General features: G+C 40.6%; 1 protein-coding gene across 6 annotated transcripts in view; it reads right to left on the reverse strand.

The window, feature by feature from the left end:
• Positions 1 to 18,444, reverse strand: part of BEGAIN (brain enriched guanylate kinase associated) — a 159,196-nt gene that overhangs the window by 74,158 nt on the left and 66,594 nt on the right. For 3 of the 6 annotated variants that reach the window (XM_054275768.1, XM_054275767.1, XM_054275766.1), the window contains one exon: positions 137 to 226. The exons of the other annotated variants lie outside the window; for them this stretch is intronic. In XM_054275768.1, coding sequence (XP_054131743.1) covers positions 137 to 226 — 90 coding nt within the window. The remainder of the gene's footprint in view (positions 1 to 136; positions 227 to 18,444) is intronic. 6 annotated transcript variants of the gene reach the window in all.

The following is an 18,444-nucleotide window of genomic DNA, read 5'->3' on the forward strand; positions in this document are numbered from 1 at the left end:
TATATCCCTAATCCAGAAAACACAGTGGAGCTGAACAATGAGAGAGCACAGACTAACATGAAGAAATGAAACATTTTTACGGACATCAGAAAGTTAGAAAGAAAGCATAACTCACAAAACATCACTTATTAGTTACCTGTCCCAGAGTGTAGGTGAAGATTTTGCGAGCCTGCCCTGGAGAATTCTAGGTTGCCATAGGCAGGTTGGCACCCAGGAATTTCGTACCCTGTAGCATGAATAGAGGATAAACCATGGCTAGGTATGGCTCATAAGACATAAGAGTGATAACCCAGCTAGATTTGCTTTGTATCAGAAGGCTATGGCATAATTTGGTACTAATTATTGTTCAGGATATCTTACTTTAAAGCAGTGTTAAAATTACAAAACAGAGTGATGCTACAGCACACATATTTAGTAACTTGGCTGAATTTTGTAGGGCAGAATAAGCATTTACAATTGACCTTTTGATGACTCTAAATGGGTGCTACTCCATCTATTTCACTGCAGAAGCATTTGGTCTTAAGATTTGTGAATCAAGCCCTTATATTTTTGCATTCTGAAAACATCAGCTTAAACAAATTTGTGCTTCACTGAAAGAGGGTCATCAAAATTTCTTCTGAGCACCATAGTGAGAACATTTTTAACAGTGTTAATTGAATCTGGGCTGAGGTTCAAGTCCTGTATACCAGGTTCTGTGCTCATCTACCAGCAGCAGAACAATAGCTGCAAAACATTTGCTGGGAAAGAAAAGCACAAAGAGAAGCAATCTGAACTAGCAATAGAAGCTATGAATAACACACAGCAAAAGCAGATCCTGAGCCCAGGAGAAGGATGAGGCAGGCAAATTAGCAATGAGAACTGTTGTCCAACATTAGCATCAAGCAATGCTGGTAAGATTCACAACAGTCTGTGGAGTCCTTAGTCAAGCAAATCCTCACTGAGGTCAAAGGTGGTTTTTCCTGAGTAAATTCTGAGTAAGGACTACAATATTTGGCCATGCAGAACACCTCATACAGTATTGCTTTATTAATTTTCAACATCAGAAATACAACATAACATTCCTTGAAGGACAAACTCAGTAAAAATCAGTTTTTCCTGACGCCAGCATATCTATATTTATGAAGCAGAATCTTTGCATAAACTTTCCCTGTGGTCAGCGATCACTACACATGCAGAAAATCTTACCCTCCAGTATTCTCCAACAATTACCAGTGGTTACTGCAAAGTAGGGACCTTCTGGTTAAGACATGTAAAGATGAACACACCTTTACATACATGGCATATTTCAGGAGAGCTGCAGAGAGCAGCAGAGAATCTTAGTGTTCATGGGAAAGGAGAACCCTGCTGAGGCTCTTGCCACTGCTCTAAGTCTGCCCTAGGTTTGGCTTCATGTCAAGGACTGCTGGCAGCAAGATGATGGTCTTTGAGACACCCTGAGGAAAGGCTGTAAGTGAATGCCAGCATGTTGCTTTAGTTACATCACTGAGCTGTACCTAAGCAAAAAACATTTAAGTATCTTTTAACTTCTTCCATATTGGACTTGGATTTAGTACGTGAAGACACACAAGGAAGACAAAAAAAAAAAAAAGTGAGGGCCTAAGTATTAAGTGTTGTCATCACATGAGTTTACAGCAATATCAGCTTTGAAATCAAACCAGGGGTGAGAATAAATCTTTGCAATATAACACCTCAGTACTGATGATTTTGCAGTGAACTGTCAGTATGACTTTGGATTATACATTTTTAACAGCTTTTTTAATGTTTTCAAACTGTAAATGTCATAATCAATAAGTGTGTACACATTTAATACACACAGTTCTGTAGCACTCTACTGTGCATTTTCATTCTCAGCTATAGATATTAGGAAAGCAGTCAGTTGTAGAAAAACAGTTATGGAAATGGTCTTTACCTAGACCTCCATTTTGTATTTGCATACTTTTAGGTACAAAATTGTAAACTACTCCTAAAAATCACTTGAGCAATCTTAAAATTGGAAAAAAAAATCCCAATCAAACAAAACAGGAAGTTTAGCCACAGGTTTTTCCAGAATGAGCAGAGGTTTTCCAAGTCAGTACATTTTGCATATTTCTCTGCACTTCACTAAGAAACCCTCTGTAGGAGTGTTCTAGTGAAAAACAAAACTTGAAAATCCTGAGATGGCTTAAATGAAAACATGAGGCTCTTCAAGCCTGCAAAATTAATTAAATTTGGGCTCCTGGTGCAAAGAAGCCATTTGAGCACTGAGAAATCTCTGCTGCCTTCATATCCATTACAAGTTCTCCTCCATGTAGTCTTAATCCAATATATCTCACACCTTTTCCTGATATATAGAAAATGGCTTTGCTATGGGTAACCTTGACAAAATTTTTTAAGGCAGTGAGATGTTTTGACAGAGATGGGAGTGGTGTAAATTCCACTTTAGCTGTTTGTTCAGTGTGTTTCCTGTCATCGTTTTTGTAGTAAGTCACATGTAATTGCTCCATAAATGAGCTAAGACAGAGAAAAGCTCTCTTCTCTAAATGTGGTGGATCTTTCAAAAGCTCCCCAAAGGGATTTAATAACATCCTGTCTCATATAATCAGTGTCAGTTGTAGTCAGTCTAATCCTATTCTCTTATGCAAGGTCAAAAAATAATTAGTAATGGTAAGATTTATTTGCCTGATATTAAACCACAAAAATTAATTTGTCAGCCTCTGCAGTTTACATGGAATATTGTTTTAGCATTGGCAAATAAGAAATCAGCAAAACAGACTAACATTTTTGTCTAAAGCAACTGCAAATTTTAGAGGAAACAAAATGGGAAAAGCTCCCAGTTCTGTTACTGTGTTGTTTCCTTTCTGAAACAACAGTTGTAAGAAATACTAAGGTATTGCAAATAAGAAACCAGCCTATTAAAAAAATATATTGCATAGTCACTCCAGACAATTAGTAGTTTACTACAGGAAAAATATCAGTCTCAAACAACCTGATGATAAAGTTTTTCAGATTATCAATTTTTAAAACTACTTTTAATTATGCCAAGGCATGATAAAGTAACTAATTTTTCTCTTCTTTCTCCAGAGCTTCATTTATACTTCACTGATGTGATTGAGACTGACTCCAGTGTCAAGTGAGGCTGGAATTTGGACGCACTGGTAATAGTCTGTGTTTCCTTGTCTTGTTCTAGAACATGCAGTATGTTACTTTGAATATTGTCTGTGGCTCATCAGGCAATAATCTACTTACAGAAATACAAAGAATTTGAAAAATAAGAAAAAGACATGGATTTCTCAGTGAAGCATGCTCAACACTATCTAGAGAAGAGCAGCTAACAGTTTATCAGTTTTGGTACCAGAAGGTCATTGATCCACTGTGCCTGGAATAGACACATACAGACTGCTGTGCCTATTTAAGAAATAATTTACTTAAAAATCAGGAAAATGAATGCAATGCCTCTTATGCTCCCCTCTCCATAATCTATAGATGGTGAATAATTTTTCTTTTCAGTTCTCTCTGAAACTGCAGCTGAAGAGAGAACCTGTGAGAGAAGGCGTTCCACAGATGCCAAGGTCAGTGCAGAAGGAGGGGCAGGAGGAGCCCCAGGAGCTGCAGCACGAGCAGGTTCAGGCCATGGTGGGAGAGTTCTGCCCCTACTGAGTCCCAAGGGAGGGACTCCACACTGGAGCAGGGAGCATGAACAGTCCTCCCACTGGGGAGGAGGGAGTGGCACAGACAATAAATCAGTCATGAACTGACCACAGCCCCCATTCCCATCCCCCTGGGACACGTGAGGGGAGGAGATAGATCAGAGTGAAGGGGGGGGGGGGTGGTGGGAAGGAGTTTTAAGGCTTAGATTTTATTTTCTCATTATTCTACTCTGATTTTATTGGTGATAAACTGATTTCCCCAAGAGGGGTCTGTTTGGCTCATGATGGCGATTGATCTTTCAAAATATTTTCTCTCCCCTCCCTGTCCAGTTGAGAAGGAAGTGACATGGCAGCTTTGGTGGGCACCTGGGGTCATCCCACAGCAGGATCTATTTTACAGTCCACAAGTCTATTTTACACATTTCAAATGCAAATCTGAAAGATTTTTCTGAAATGTGTTTTTAGAAGTTGGATAATTTTGTGGCTGCTCCACTTCTGAGTGGAAGACTTAGAGAGTAGATTCAAGCAGTCTTTAAGCAAAAGTCACCCCAAATCTTACACCTCTTAAAGGGAGAAGGATTTTCTGTAAATCAGGAAGGAATGTATCCTGGTGTAAATTTTAGCTTATAAAGTCAGTGATTTTTAAGACATGAAGGGGATTTGAAAGTCACCCCTAAACTGGGTTGTGCTATTATGATTGCTGTTCTTGCCCAATTTAGCCCTATTTTACCCCGCTACGAACAACTTAAGTGCAGGAACTGCTATTTTTGCTTCTATTAACACCATGAAGCTATTTTAAGGGCATGCTTTTATAAATACTAATAACCTGAGATGAAACATTGAGAGAGCAAGCTGGGAGAACCACAGGGACACCTCAGAACATACTGTCACGACTCTACCTCTACATCCCGTCCTCATCGAGAGGGCACGTGGCTCTGATGCTGATTTAGCATCACAGACCTGCAAGATGCTGTCAGCTGTGCTTTCCTTTTACCTACTTTCCTCCCAGTCATGCCAGAGTAGGTAACTGGCTGTCATCTCCACAGAACAAGGGGTGAAGCTAATAAAGATGTCAAACAATCCATTTTCTGTGAGGGGGTGGTGGTTCTATTCCTGGAGTTACCAGAACTATCCATGACCACAGCATTAAATAGTGTAAAACTGCTGCAGGGACTGAATAATGTTCAGTTAATGAATATTTTCAGTGTAACTCCCTGGCTGACAAGCAGGGTCCTATGGAAGCATGCATCCCACCAGTTGGGGTATTTTGCAGGGACTGGACCAATAGTTCTGCAGTGCAGACACAGATGCCAACAGAGCATGTGAGAATATAAGGAGGCTGGGAATGTCCATGAAGCAGAAAAGGGAGGAAGATGAGGACACCTGTAAGCAGGAAAGTTAATACCCATTTTATGACAGTATAGGAACACAGAGATGTTGCTCTGCCAGCTCAATTTTACACATTTTAGGAGAGGGAGTTTCTCTGAAAAAGGCCTGCTGGCTTCCATACCTCTCAGTAACTTTCTGATGAGGCAAAAGCCCCCACTTTTTTTCACTCATCCTAATTCTTGTCTCCTTTTTTGCCTCACTCTTCTAAAAGGCTGCTGCCATGGCTTCTCTTCATCTCCAGCTTTGTCCATCAGTTCAATCCCCAAATTAGATGTTTCCTGTATGGCCACTGGCTCTTCTTGGTGCATCATCACCTGCTGCTCCTGGTAAGAGACCACTTCCATGTGCCCTCTTTGGAAGCCAGACACTAAAACACCTTCACCTGCCATAAAGGGTTAGGGAAGAAGCCTTAGTCTTGAAACTCTAGGATCAAGAACACCTGACTGAGACTGAACCTATATGAGATCTAGTTTAGAAATGAATGCTTTTGGAGTGCACAACTTTGAAAGTTTATAAAAATCATAGAACTACAGAACGGTTTTGGTTGAAAGGGACCTTAAAGATCATCTAGTTTCAACTCCCCTGCCGTGGTCTGGGGCACCTTCCACTAGACAAGGTTGCTCAAGGGCCCATTCTACCTGGCCTTGAGTAATTCCAGGGATGAGGCATCCATAACTTCTTTGGACAACCTGAGCCTCACCACCATCACAGCAAAGAATTTATTCCTAGTATTTGATCTAAAATTATGTTTTTCCAGTTTAAACCATTCTTCCTTGTCCTATCTCAATGCCCTTCTCAAATGTTCCTCTCCAGCTCTCCTGTAAGCCTCCATTAGGGACTGGAAGTCCTGCAGGGCCTGCTCAATCCATTCTCTGCCCAGCCTGTATTTGTGCTGGGGATTGCCCTCACCCACATGCAGGACCTTGCTCTTGGCCTTGTTGGACTTCATGAGGTTTGGGGCCACCTCCCAGCCCTGGGGCCTGTCCATGTCCCTCTGGATGGCATCCCTTCCCTCAGGTGTACCAACTTCAGCTTTGTGACAGCTTGGTGCTGTCACCAAACACTCTGAGGGTGAGCTGAATCCCACCATCTGTGCTGATGGCAAAATGTGAAACAGTGCCTTCTTTACTCCTCACAGAGGTATTTCAGCTGGCCCTATGTTAAAGCCAAACTACTGGCTGCAGGGTGTCTGGAATGCTTTGGTGCTGCTTTTCAGGTGATCTCCTACTGACATGTGATCCCCCTTCAGGCTCTGTTAATGGCACCGATATCAAACTGGTGGGACTGGGATGGATTGAGATTCCCCTTTCTATCAACTCGGCAAGCCTATGCTAATTATAACACAAATTCCTGACACTCTGGGAAGCTCCTTGGAATATTTTAGCTGCAAAGTAGGCTGGATGAGGTCTTCTTAATGAAAAAAGTAATTGGCTATTTTTTTTTTTGCTATGAGTTAACCCACCTTTTTTTCCCTAGTTATATTTTCTGAAATAGCTGAGGCATTTAAACATAGAAATGTGGCTTACAATATTCCCATTGATACAGTCAGATTTTAGCAAATCATTAGGAAATCTGTCAATGAAACATTTTAGGTGGCCTCAGTGATCAGTGATGCTGCTGGGTCATCACATCTCCCTTACCTACCTATTTCTCCACCTAAATTTGTCAAACCATGTGGGTGGCCTTTTGTGAAGTAAATGTGTATGAATATGAATAACATGTGTATGTATATGTATGTACATGCTTTAAATCTACTATTTTCAGGAAATAGTTGAGGAAAATAGTGCATAAGGCTTTGAACAGCCATGCTTGGGCTATAAATACGTGAATGAATAATTATTACTCTATTAGGCGGGTTGACAGAGCTGCTGTGGTAGAATTGGAACTATTTGCAATGTTTAATTTTGTTTGTTGATGCCTTCAAATAATTGTGTTGCCAAAACACAAATTATATTTCATTCAGACCCAAGGCAGTCAGTTCAATAGAGGTGTAGGAACAAAATATAGGGATTTATGACTAATGAATAAATGAACTTTCTGTTCTCAAAATGCTAAGATGACTTATTCTCTGTGTGATAACATAAGCTAATCACTTTTCCATAAATTTCTAATTAACAACAGGCTCTTAAAAGGATCTGTGGAAACAGCTCACATTTTTCCAAACTTTTGCTTTATTTCATTAATGAGGTGCTCTAGTTTGTATATTAATATCCAATATTAGCTTTAATGTAGTGGGTTATTGCAACAAAATCCAAGATTGTGAAGCTTTGTCTGCTTGGTGACCACTTTTCTTGGTATCACTGTGGCATTATATTGTGGCTATATGACTTCACATTTTTTCAGTCTTTAAATGCATGAAATATACTAATAGATCTGAAATTTAATAGCTGGCTGAGTACAATGTTACTGATTATTAGATTTGCAGGAGAAAAAAGAAACAGGTGCAGAAACACTCCCTCCTGCAACTGCAGAAAAATATGATAGGAATTAGTCATTCAGTATCTGCATGGAAATGATCATAAATTGTTAATAATATTTCATTTTGAGTCTCCTTGAGATGCTGATCATCTGCATATTGTGAAAAACATCAGCTGTACTGACCTACAAGTTATAAACCATTGCTTCAAAATAAAAAGTCACTCTTTTAGGGGTTAGAGATCATCCTTGCAATATAATTCAACAACAGCTGATAGCTTGAATACTGCTTAAATGATTTTTGTTATTTCCAGTGGGAGGCAATAGCCATAAAAGCATTGTATAGGTGCCAAAATATACCTGGCGTTTGTGGGCATTTCCCCTTGGAAGTCTGCTGCTGGTGTGTTTTATGTGGCTCCAGAAGGGTCAGTACCAGCAGTGCCTCTCCAATGCTGTCAGTGATAACACACAACAGCTTCTCTGAGGTATTTATTTTTATGATGAACTTTTGCATAATGGCAGGAAACAGTTCTCATGAGGAATGGCTTTCTGCATGCAGGAAAACAAATATCAAATTGACCTAAGGGCTATTCTTTCTTCCATTTACATTGGGTCCTTCAACCAGCTGAATAAGACTTGTTTCTAATGTAATTAGGCCATCACAAATAATTTCCTCCCTACCTTTTCTCTAGCAGAAATGCTTTGTTCCAGTGTCCCAGCAGCAGATCCATTTTTTTTTCACCCTTTTTTTATGGCATTACTTCAGGCAATCTTTACAACACTGCAGCTGCCCTCTCTGAGTGCACTTAAAGCTTTGTTCCAATGTGGAGAACATTACGGGGTAGTTGTCAGTACCAGGTTGGGAAGATTTCTGTGCCTATGTGTGACTTTTTATCAATCTAAAGGAGTTGGATTTGAAAAGATATTTTGGTTTCTTAGTAGGGAATATTAAGATGCTTAAGGTATCAGCTACATAAATTAGTAATATATTAAAAGCTACCGTCTAAATCCTCTATTGCCAGTGTAATTTTCCTTTCCCCCCATCTTTCAACAGTCTTCCTTGGAGCCTCTAAGTTTGGGAGCTTTAGATAATCACTGACTCATTTTGTCATCTAGGAATGCACTATGTAAGAGGTCTTTTCTAAATATATGGATGTATTTACTGCCTACATCAACTGTGCTTGTATTTATATTTCATACCTTTTCCAAAGTCTGCTGTGATGATTTAAAGTAGGGGGATGTGAATGTGTGAATAAAATCATACTGAATATAGAGTAGGATTATCTTTACTGAGAATAGAAGGTCTTTTGTGCAAAGACTCGTCTGTGCTTTCAGAGTTCCAGCAATCCATGCCTGGTGCCTCCAGAGAATCTAATAATTACAAGACATCCCTTTAAAACCACACACATTTAACATGGTAAGTAGAGTGAGGCTGGCACTTAAGACTCAAACATACCATAACATGATGGTGTATCCTAAATTATATCTGGTAGCTCAGGAACTTTCATTTAGTCACTGAATGCAGTGCTAAAATGGCTTTTAGGCTAAATGTCTGTTTTCTAAGCAGGTTGAGTAAACAGTGATGTGAGGTGTTTCTGCAAGAGAAGGAACGTTGGCATGCTGGGGATAGGGCAGTGATGGTTTTGGGAACATTATGCAGAATTTCAGTCTCCCTTCTTCAAGAGAGAGATTCAGTCTGGAAGAGATGCACAGAAAAGGGTTTTTCTGAGACCTGAGGCATCTTAGAAAACAAACTCAAAATAAAGTTTGTCTACATCAGTCTAAAAAAAGAAAAACTGAGTGGGGATATTGTAAATGTAACAGGGAAGGGCAAAAATTATTTTCTAAAGAAAAGTGAAGGCTTAAGAAGAAATTGATCATGATTACATCTTCTACTGGAATTTTGAAGATTTCTAATGATAGAACATAATTCTGAAACAGCCTTTCAATAAGAGTAGCAGATAGAGAACTTAGAAGATGGAGTATATGGTTGCCTGTAAATGCAGATTACTGTCCCCAAATGTCCAGGTTCCTAAATGTCCTTTCTCCTAATCTGATTTTTCACAAAAAGGCCATTGTTAAAAGATATTTTCTAACAATGGATCCCAGCCCTTGAAGATGTCATTCCCTGCAGTAATTGGTCCTTGTGGGAGAACAGAACAGGGCACCATAGCAGCACTGCCAATGACTGGAGTCAGAAATGGAAGAAATGTCATTGGAAAAACCAGTCCTACCTTTCGGAACCTGATGCAGCTAATGAATTTGTCATTTGATCTGTGCTAGCAATGCATTTATCAGTTCAACACTTTTGTGTGTTTACAATACAAATGCTCTGATACAGAGCAGTTGAATTTACAATTGAGAATACTATGATTACAGAGATAATATCTAGAGAAACATTCCCAGGAGATGCTTCCAGGCAGCTTAAAAATCAATAGACATGATGAGTATTTTACATCTCTTCAGACTTTGCTTCTGATTTGACTATTACAACCCTTATCTTTTACCTCTGAAGAGCATGGGTGCTTTCACTGTGGATAGATTTCTGTGTTCTTTTTGCTGAGAAAATTAAGCAGTGAGTGATCTGCTTCAGAAATCTGCTCACTGGAGAATTGGTAAATATGCATGAAAACAACTGCCCTGGAGTATAATCTGAGCTATTTTTATGTTACAGTTTGGTAGGTTAGGAGAAGGAATTAATTAAAACAAGAGAGATGAGACTTCAGAACTTGTTTTTCTGACTCTTCAGAAACCCAGCTGAGGCCTCCTCTTCTGCTTGCCACCACAGATTTAGATTATTTTGGCTAAATTCTGATTTTATTGAAGAATTTATCCAACAGTGACTGTACCTCTGGTAAAATAATTCAGTGAAATTGCCTGGGCTAGCTGGCATGAAGTTCATCCCTTGTATATCCATGCAGGTTGCTGCTGTCCATCTTGCACTCTGTGGGGCTATTTGAATTGATTCTTTCTAGTTTTATGCGCCTTCCATTATCCAGGGCAGATTTTCTGTTGTCTTAGGGTACACTGCATTCATTTTGCAGGCACTTCCCTATGCCAGGCACTGTTCTATTGGACCCTTGGGTATGTCAAATAAACGATACAACTCCCAATATAGAGACAATCATCTCACTTTTCTGTTGTTTGACTTGCTCCCTTACCCTTTTCCTTCTTCTCCATTTAAAGTATGAGTTTATTTAGGGAGAGGGAATCTCTTAGGATCATGGGACAACAACATGCAGTATGATGAATCCATATCTCGGGATGGGACCTCAAGTGTAAAGAGAAAAACTGAGAGGAAAATTCTGATGGGGGTCACTTGAATGGAGGAGCTTTTGAGAAAGCAAGAAAAAGACTAAAAAAGCATCCAAGGGATGGCAGCCTTAAGGTGTGTTGAAACCATCCCAATACTGTCAGATCTGTTCAATGCAAAATAGCTAATGGGAAGATTTCAAAATTATTTCATTATCCTGCATACCAATTTAAACCAGACAAATATCAATGAAACTCTTAATCCAGAATAACTCAGGAAACAGAGCTGACCCAGAGGTAAGGAAAATGCAGAATTTCACTGCCCTGTGGGTGAGTGCTGTTGAGGGAGATGGGCTGTGTTGAGGGCTGTGGAGAAGCAGGCATGGTGCTCCTGCTTGTGCCAGGACGAGGGGCCATGACCACTGCTGCTTGCAAGAAGGAAGAGCAAGAGTTTCCAGTCTACTCAGAGCATCCCTTCCTTGGGCAGAAGCAGGGGCAGGTTTCTGGCAGAGGCAAAGCACAGAGCTGCCCCAGAAACTGCAGAGTTTGTCTATGCCTAAAGCTGCCTCTGCAAATCCCATTCCATTTATTCCAGGGCTCAAAACAAGAGCTGTACCAGGCTCAAGGGAAAAAAGTGCTGCAAAACAAAATTGCCAGGAGTGAGCAATCAGAGCACAGTTAAATCTATTATAAATGAAATAAGTTATCTCCTTAAAAAAAATCTTAGCTGTTGTGGAAGGTGTCTTATTTAGCAATTAAAAGATGTATATGCTCAGGTGAGTCTTATTACTGCTTGGCTAACTCCTGTCATGTGCTTCTTCAAACTTTCTCTTGCCAGAACAGGCTGTGTGGCAGAAAACAGACTCAGTTTTCATCCAGATGTACATCAGTGAGTCAGGGGCATGAGACTGCTTTCTTCAGTGTAGACAATGCCTGACTAGGATAACAGCTAACTGATGGGTGCTGTTAAAATTAGAGAAACAGAAATGCAGAACAGGCAATGGTGAGAATCTGATCACATGGAACAGAGCTCCCAAAGGGAGGTCACTGAGCACGAAAGGTGGGACAGGAATTGCTCAGAAGCAATACCTGGCTGAAGTGCAGGCCCTGTTTTCAAGCCATGGGTACAGAAGAATCATTCTATCTAACCAGTCTCACAGACACACCGAATTTGGGATTCTGGAGTGCCCCGGGAGGTTGTGCAGACACTGATCTGCCTGAGGACAAGTGGCCAGGCTTGCCAGCATTACTGGGATTTCTCTGCAAGGCAGGAGGTTCAGGTCCTTGGTGGAGCCTGACCCATTCATGGTGCTTCAAATCCCCCTACCCAACAGGGATGGGAAGTACAGAGTTAGCACAGAGCTCAGCAGCTGTGACCTCTAATTTAAAAAACCCAGTAGTAGTGTTGTATGTCCCACACTTTCAGTGTTTTGAGCGTGGAGCACTGTTTAATTTCAAATTGAAGACCTTAGTCTTGTTTCTACTTTTTCTCAGGATTTGCCCTTACCAGGTGGCTATCAGCTCAGATTTTCATGCCTTCCACTTGAGACTGGGCACTGGATAACCAGGAATACAAAGTCATGAAACCAGCAAGAAAGGAAGCAAAAAAATAAACCAAAATAAAAATCACTGCTATGTCTCTCCTTTTCCTATAAACTGTATTTCTCTCTTCAGCTGTTTAAGAACTCTGGGTTGCTTTTTTAGGACTTCTGAAAATTCTCTCTGGACCCAGGGATCAGTTCTAGAAGCAGTGCCATGCCTGTATTTTGTGCCCAGAATACAATTTGGCTCAGGCAGCAGGAAGAGCAAGCATGTGTACTTTAGGTGCAGTACACTAATGCTGGCTAGGCTGTGCAAACAATTTAAATTTTAACACATTCCTTTGGACTTGGATGCCAAGTGCAACTGGTTGTTAATTGGGCTGGAGGTTTGCAACAGTGTTAGCTTATTGTGGTACAAACATGGGAAGCAGAATGTCCGGTCTGGGAGCTGGTCCCCTCAAACAAGAACACACAACATGGACAGGAAGCCAGAAAAGCAGAATTTCCAGTCTGGTCGTGGGGCCAAGGCAGAGAGAAATCTGGTTCTTGCTTGTGCAAGCCTTACTGGTCAGCAGCAATTAGAGTGAAATTACCAGCTCAAAGGGTAACATTCCAACACCTCCCTGAAGGATTCTGAAACTCTGGGCCAGTCCTCAAGGGCTTGGAAGATGACCATGTGTCCATTCAGCCAAATCTTTCAGGGCTGCAGATGTCAAGTGAGCCTGTAAATAGCAGACTGTACTTGCTTTACTCTCATGTAATTTTAGAGTCTCTAACTCTCCCCTGGTCCCTGCTAAAAGGTATCATTATCTCCTTTGCCAGAAATGTGCTACTGCTTAGTGGCTGAGTAATGGGGGTTGTCTGCAAAATAACAGCTTTAGGATCCTGCCAGCTCCACACCAGAGCTTCATCCTCTTGGCTTCTACAAGTGTAGAAGTTATTGCATTAAAGCAGGGTAGATTAAAGGATTGTCTCTTACTTGGCTTTTGAGCTGGGGAAAGCATCAAGGCTGATAAACAGACACCACAGCTGAGCTAATGCAAATGCCAGGAGTTGGGTAGCACTGATGATGAGGCAAGCATCCTCCCCAACCCCCATCTGCTGGGTGGCATTTGCAGAAGCTGGTGACTGCTTAATAATGTTATAGTCTGCAAGGGACCTCTGGGAATGTGAGATGAGAGAGGAAGTGTTTGTGGGAGAAAGAAGCACTGAATAAAGATAGCTCATGTGAGAAAACAGCGAGTCCTCAATTATCAAGATAGTTTATTCAGAACAGTTTGTGTTTTCTTTTTGATCTGACATGTTCTCCTTGCTTTATAGAAAGAGAATTTTGGGAGCTGAGAGGCCACCTCCCCTCAGCTTCACTGGTCTTGCTTGTGCATTGCTCATTCCTAACATCCCTTTGATTTCCTCTGCATAATGAGAACTGAGAGTATAAAATTAAGAGGTTTAACTTCCCCAGGTCCTTATATTGCATTTGTGCAGGACAAGATCATGGAAAGGACTGGAATTTCTGCACTGCCTGAGCAGTAACTATTCTGCAGGGAGGCTGACAACCTTGACCATCAGCAGAGCCTGCTCTAACTCCCTGCTAACCAAAGCCCTATTGCAACCAGTAAATATCTGATCTCTCGGTGTTAGAATGCAGACATTTCCTCACAATGTATTTTTTTCTATTTGTTTTGCCTCTGAGCATAGATAAGCAGTGTGCTTCATTACTTATTTCAGCAGCTGCTAGCCACTTTCTCTCAATCTATGGTCTTTCAGAAAGAAATTGCACTCCTCCATTGCCACTGGGAGACTTAGGCTTGATCCTGGCAGCTGCATTGCACTTTTAGATGAGCAATCTTCTTGAATACTTACAGAAATATCCACTTATAGCCTGTTCTAACAGAATCTTTCTTTTTTCACTCTCTTTCTCCTTTGCAAAGTGTATTTTGGCATCATCCCTGAACTTCCTACTGGCACCACTTCTTTGCTGAGAAGTGACATCCTTTCACGCTCTAATGCCCAGTACCTTGTTCCTGTCTTGTTTACATGGAATCCACTTTTAACAGCTCCAGACATCTTGGCAGGAGGGCCAAAGCAGATTCACTAGCTGTATTTCTTGGCCTTTTCCTGATAAGACTTAGACTTGTTCTGTTCCCTATGGACCCTCTGATGAGTATGGAAGGGAAATTTCAAATCCTATTCCTTTCCTTCCTTGCTGTGTTCCAGTGCAGCAGGAATGGCAGTTCCTGCACTCTGGGGAATACAGACAAGCTAAACTCTTTGGATAGCAAGAGGATGGAAGGGTATGGGGCCAGCAGTGCCCTGGGTCTGCATTACTGGCTGACACCTGGGAGAGCTCTGTAGGAGTCTACCAATAAAACTCTACAATTTCTCTTTATTTGCCTTTGTCTTAAAGGCACATTTTGATGCCTTAGGATTAGTTTTTGCCCTGGTGTAGATAATATTGAAGAGACAATGTGAATCTGGGATTTCTGCTTTGATTTCATGGGAATTCTCTGGCCAAACCTGTGGCCAAAGTTAAACTTTAATAGTAATATCTCATTACATGACAGAATTTTTATGCCCTCAGATGATTGCTTACTGTTATGTATTTATAACCTGGCAAAGCCATGATCTGCTATCTTCTGACTCCTGAAAACTAATCTAGGCAGATGATTAGCTCTATCCCCTCATTATTCAGACCTGAGTTACCAAAAATCCCTCACATATTAGGAAGTTCTGACAGTTGGCCCCTTTTGATTGTTTTTCACTCTCAGCATATTACAGAACCACTGCAATCAACCATTTATCTTGGACAATTATACAAAGATAAGGCTATGGAAATGGGAAACCAAAGAAGAAAAAGAAAAAAATTAAGGTTAGTGATGTTTTCAGCTAGCACATTCCTGGTTTATAGCATGAATAATAAAGAGTTAGTACACTGAATATCAGTATAAAAAGTGGGAATAGGTCACTAAAACTGATGTCAGTCCCCCTGCAGAAAGCTGTGTGACCACTTCAACCTTTGCTAGATACTTCATTAAGTGTTAAGGAAAACAAAATAAACAAATAATTTCCATTTTGTAAAGATTTCACATCCTGGTGTGAAAAGGCCTTTCATTTCAGTCAAGTCTTGCTTTCTGATTAACTCCCATGGGTAGTGTAAAAGTATTAATAGATTTTTCTATCCTCACTGTACTGATGTTCAATCACAAGCTTTTTCCAACTTTGTGCTTTTTTAGAGGACAGTAATTCATTGAAGCCATTCTTAGCAAGTTGATGTCAATCTGATTACAATTAACAATACATTCCATTTCCATTTCCCACTTTCAAATGAAGTTGAATGATGGCAATACAAGTCAAAAAAGGGATTTTAAATAAGCCGAGGTCTCTCTAGATTTCTGTGAATACAAGGTTCATTCTTTTATGGTAGGCAGCAATTTTTTGTACATATCCCAACACTTTTCTGTTCATTTGGACCTGACAAGGTAAATGAGTAATAGAAGTGAAAAAGGAAAAGTAGATGCGAAGCAAATGCAGTTGTCTGGATTTATTGAGCCCAGTTGATGATGTTGAAATTATTTTTTCTTATTTTTCTAGTAATTCATTTTGTTCAGGCCTGCTAGTGTATGTCAAACACAACGTAAATGAATAAAGAAACCAACCATTCTTATTCATCAATAGATAAAGAAATAAGCCTTATGTGTCAATAAAAGCCATGTACTCTAAAATTAGTGTGTCTACTGCAGCTCAGAATAATAAATAGAGAACAATTTGTTCCCTTTTATGCAAATTGAATTTAACTATCAATAAGAAATATAGCAGCTTTTACTTAAAATTGACAGTCCCACTAATTTAGCAGATGGAAAAACATGGGTAAGAAAAACAAGGAGCTGGCAGGTGAACCACTCCAGTTGTGGGGAGGGAGAACACATCTGAAATGTTCTTGGGGTATGCTCCCAGCAGCACATGTGGCAACCAAATCCAGGCTGTGATGATGGCAATGGGCCATGGGAATGGTTTTCTTGCAGTCTTTGACTAGAGAGAATGACCCCAAGGCAAGGAAACTCACTCCCAGCACTGACTCCCCATTGCATTTTCTGGGGACTGTCAGAAAAGTTCTCAAGACCCACCATTGGGTTTCATCAGGCTGCAGAAGGAGGTGCCTGAGAGACCTCCTGAGCAAGCTACTGGCAGCCTGTGCTGCTCCAGATGAACAGGCATGGGGAAAGGTCAGAGGAATCCCCATTTGGAGAGCCTGGACTGAAGCAGAAAGGTTAAGGTGTAGGAGAGTGGATACAGAGAGAGAAACCGAGCACACTCTCCTTTCTCCAATGCTTTGCTAGGTACTCGTGCCCCCTGGGACATCACAGCTGAGATGTTTCTTTCCTGGGGCAGCTGTATCCTCACCTTTCACTTCAGCCTGGAAAGGAGCAGTGAGTGAGCTCTGTCAGCCACTCCATCCCTCCTAAAGCAGAGACCTGATGAGCCTGACACAGTAAAGCCCAAGGTCACCTGCACAGGAACTTCAGGATGAACCCTCAACTCACAGGGCTGACATTGCTGAACCCTCAGTCACTTGTACCAGGCATCTCTTGGCTAGTGGTATTTCACTCTGTCTTTGAGGATTGTGTTATGAGTTTAGGTTTTTCTCCTTATTCCATTTATTTAGTGCGACTGGAAGTACTGAGAGAAATCTGAGATAGAGAGATTTTAAGTATCTGGAGGCTTGGAACAATAACTCCAGAGCGAAGCATCACTGGTGGGAAATACTCCAGTATGCTAATTTAGATGTAAAGCTATGTTAGAACTTGGGTGCTCAAGGTCAGGGTGATGTGCAGAACCTTGGGTAAAATCTGTGCGTTTAAAACTGAAGTATTGGTGGCAGACTGAAAATACTTCTCTTGTGGTACATGCCAGACATGAAAGTTTTAATTAAGTAATGTACTTTGGACCTTTTATCTTTCCACGTTATGTGTTTTTTTTTTACTCTATTTGGAAACTATACTTGTGTCACACTGTTGGCAAGGAAATCTCTGTATTTAACAAGATTAATGCAGTGTTGCTGGCTCTCCCCTGTGGCCCTGAAGCACTTTGGATGTTTGCAAGTGCCAAATGAGCCACATGAAACACTTTCAGGTATCTGCTGTGGCAAACAGGCTGCAAACACTGTATTTGGGCCAAACAAGCACTGCCGTGCTGGCCAGTGAATGAGTACATGGATATTATTAAAAAAAAAATCCAGTACAGTGTGTTTACCTCTTTTCCATCCATTGGAGAATCCTGTACTCACAGGGGACAGATAACGCCCCTTCTGCATAGCAATTTATAGCAGAAATATAAATTTCTGCTATAAGCAGAGTATGTCTCATTCTTGTACTTTACAAATGAGATACACTGTCACAGGAAGTATTTGCAGAATGCAAGAGGAGTGCTTACTTTTCCTAATCTCTGCTATCTTTGACATTTCAGCACCAAAGCAAGGAAGGCAAATATCTGAACCCCAAATTATGAGCGCCTTCTGACCTGCTGTTTTACAAAAATCAGGCACAGCAATGAATGTGTAATGGATACTCAGTAGTGAATTACTACTGCTCTCAGTGCTAAAGGTAAATGGTTTATTGCCTTCATCTCCCTTTTCTTATCATTCAGGAGTAAAGAATCATCATGCTTGAAGGTAAATCAAATCTGCCTTCTATGGTGCAGTGTGAATAGACTGTGGGCTATGCATTTTATCTCCCTCTGGGCTAGATTATCTGCCCTCCAATGTGGCTGTTAGGCCACTGCACTCTATATGTCTTTTTCTCTTTCTTCAGCTTCTCACCTAATCTCACAGACAATCTAAATAGCAAACAAGACACAAAGAAACAGTTAGAGAAGGTATCACAAATTTTACTGTAATGCAAGACCGAAATAACTACTTTGGGTCACAGGGATGTGCTCCCTATCATGTCCTATAATCCATTTAATCAACTGATCAGGATTTTTCTTAAAATTAATTTCATTTTAGTTTTTAGCTCCATTTTTATGGTTACAAATAGTCTTTCAACTACAAGACTAAATGTATTACTGTTCAGTTAGTGCTCATTATTTTTTGTACCCATGCTGTCTTGTAGCTTAAAGCATTTATCTATCTCTCTACTTACTCATAACTTTTGTCTACTCATAAAGAACAAGATGGGGGTGGGGAGGAGGGGAAATGAGATAGTCAGAAAAATTACTTGTGAATA

Source organism: Melozone crissalis, unplaced genomic scaffold, assembly GCF_028551555.1.
Source record: "Melozone crissalis strain CALT ecotype California unplaced genomic scaffold, PUWL_Pcris_2 ptg000018l_1, whole genome shotgun sequence".
NCBI lineage: Eukaryota > Metazoa > Chordata > Aves > Passeriformes > Passerellidae > Melozone > Melozone crissalis.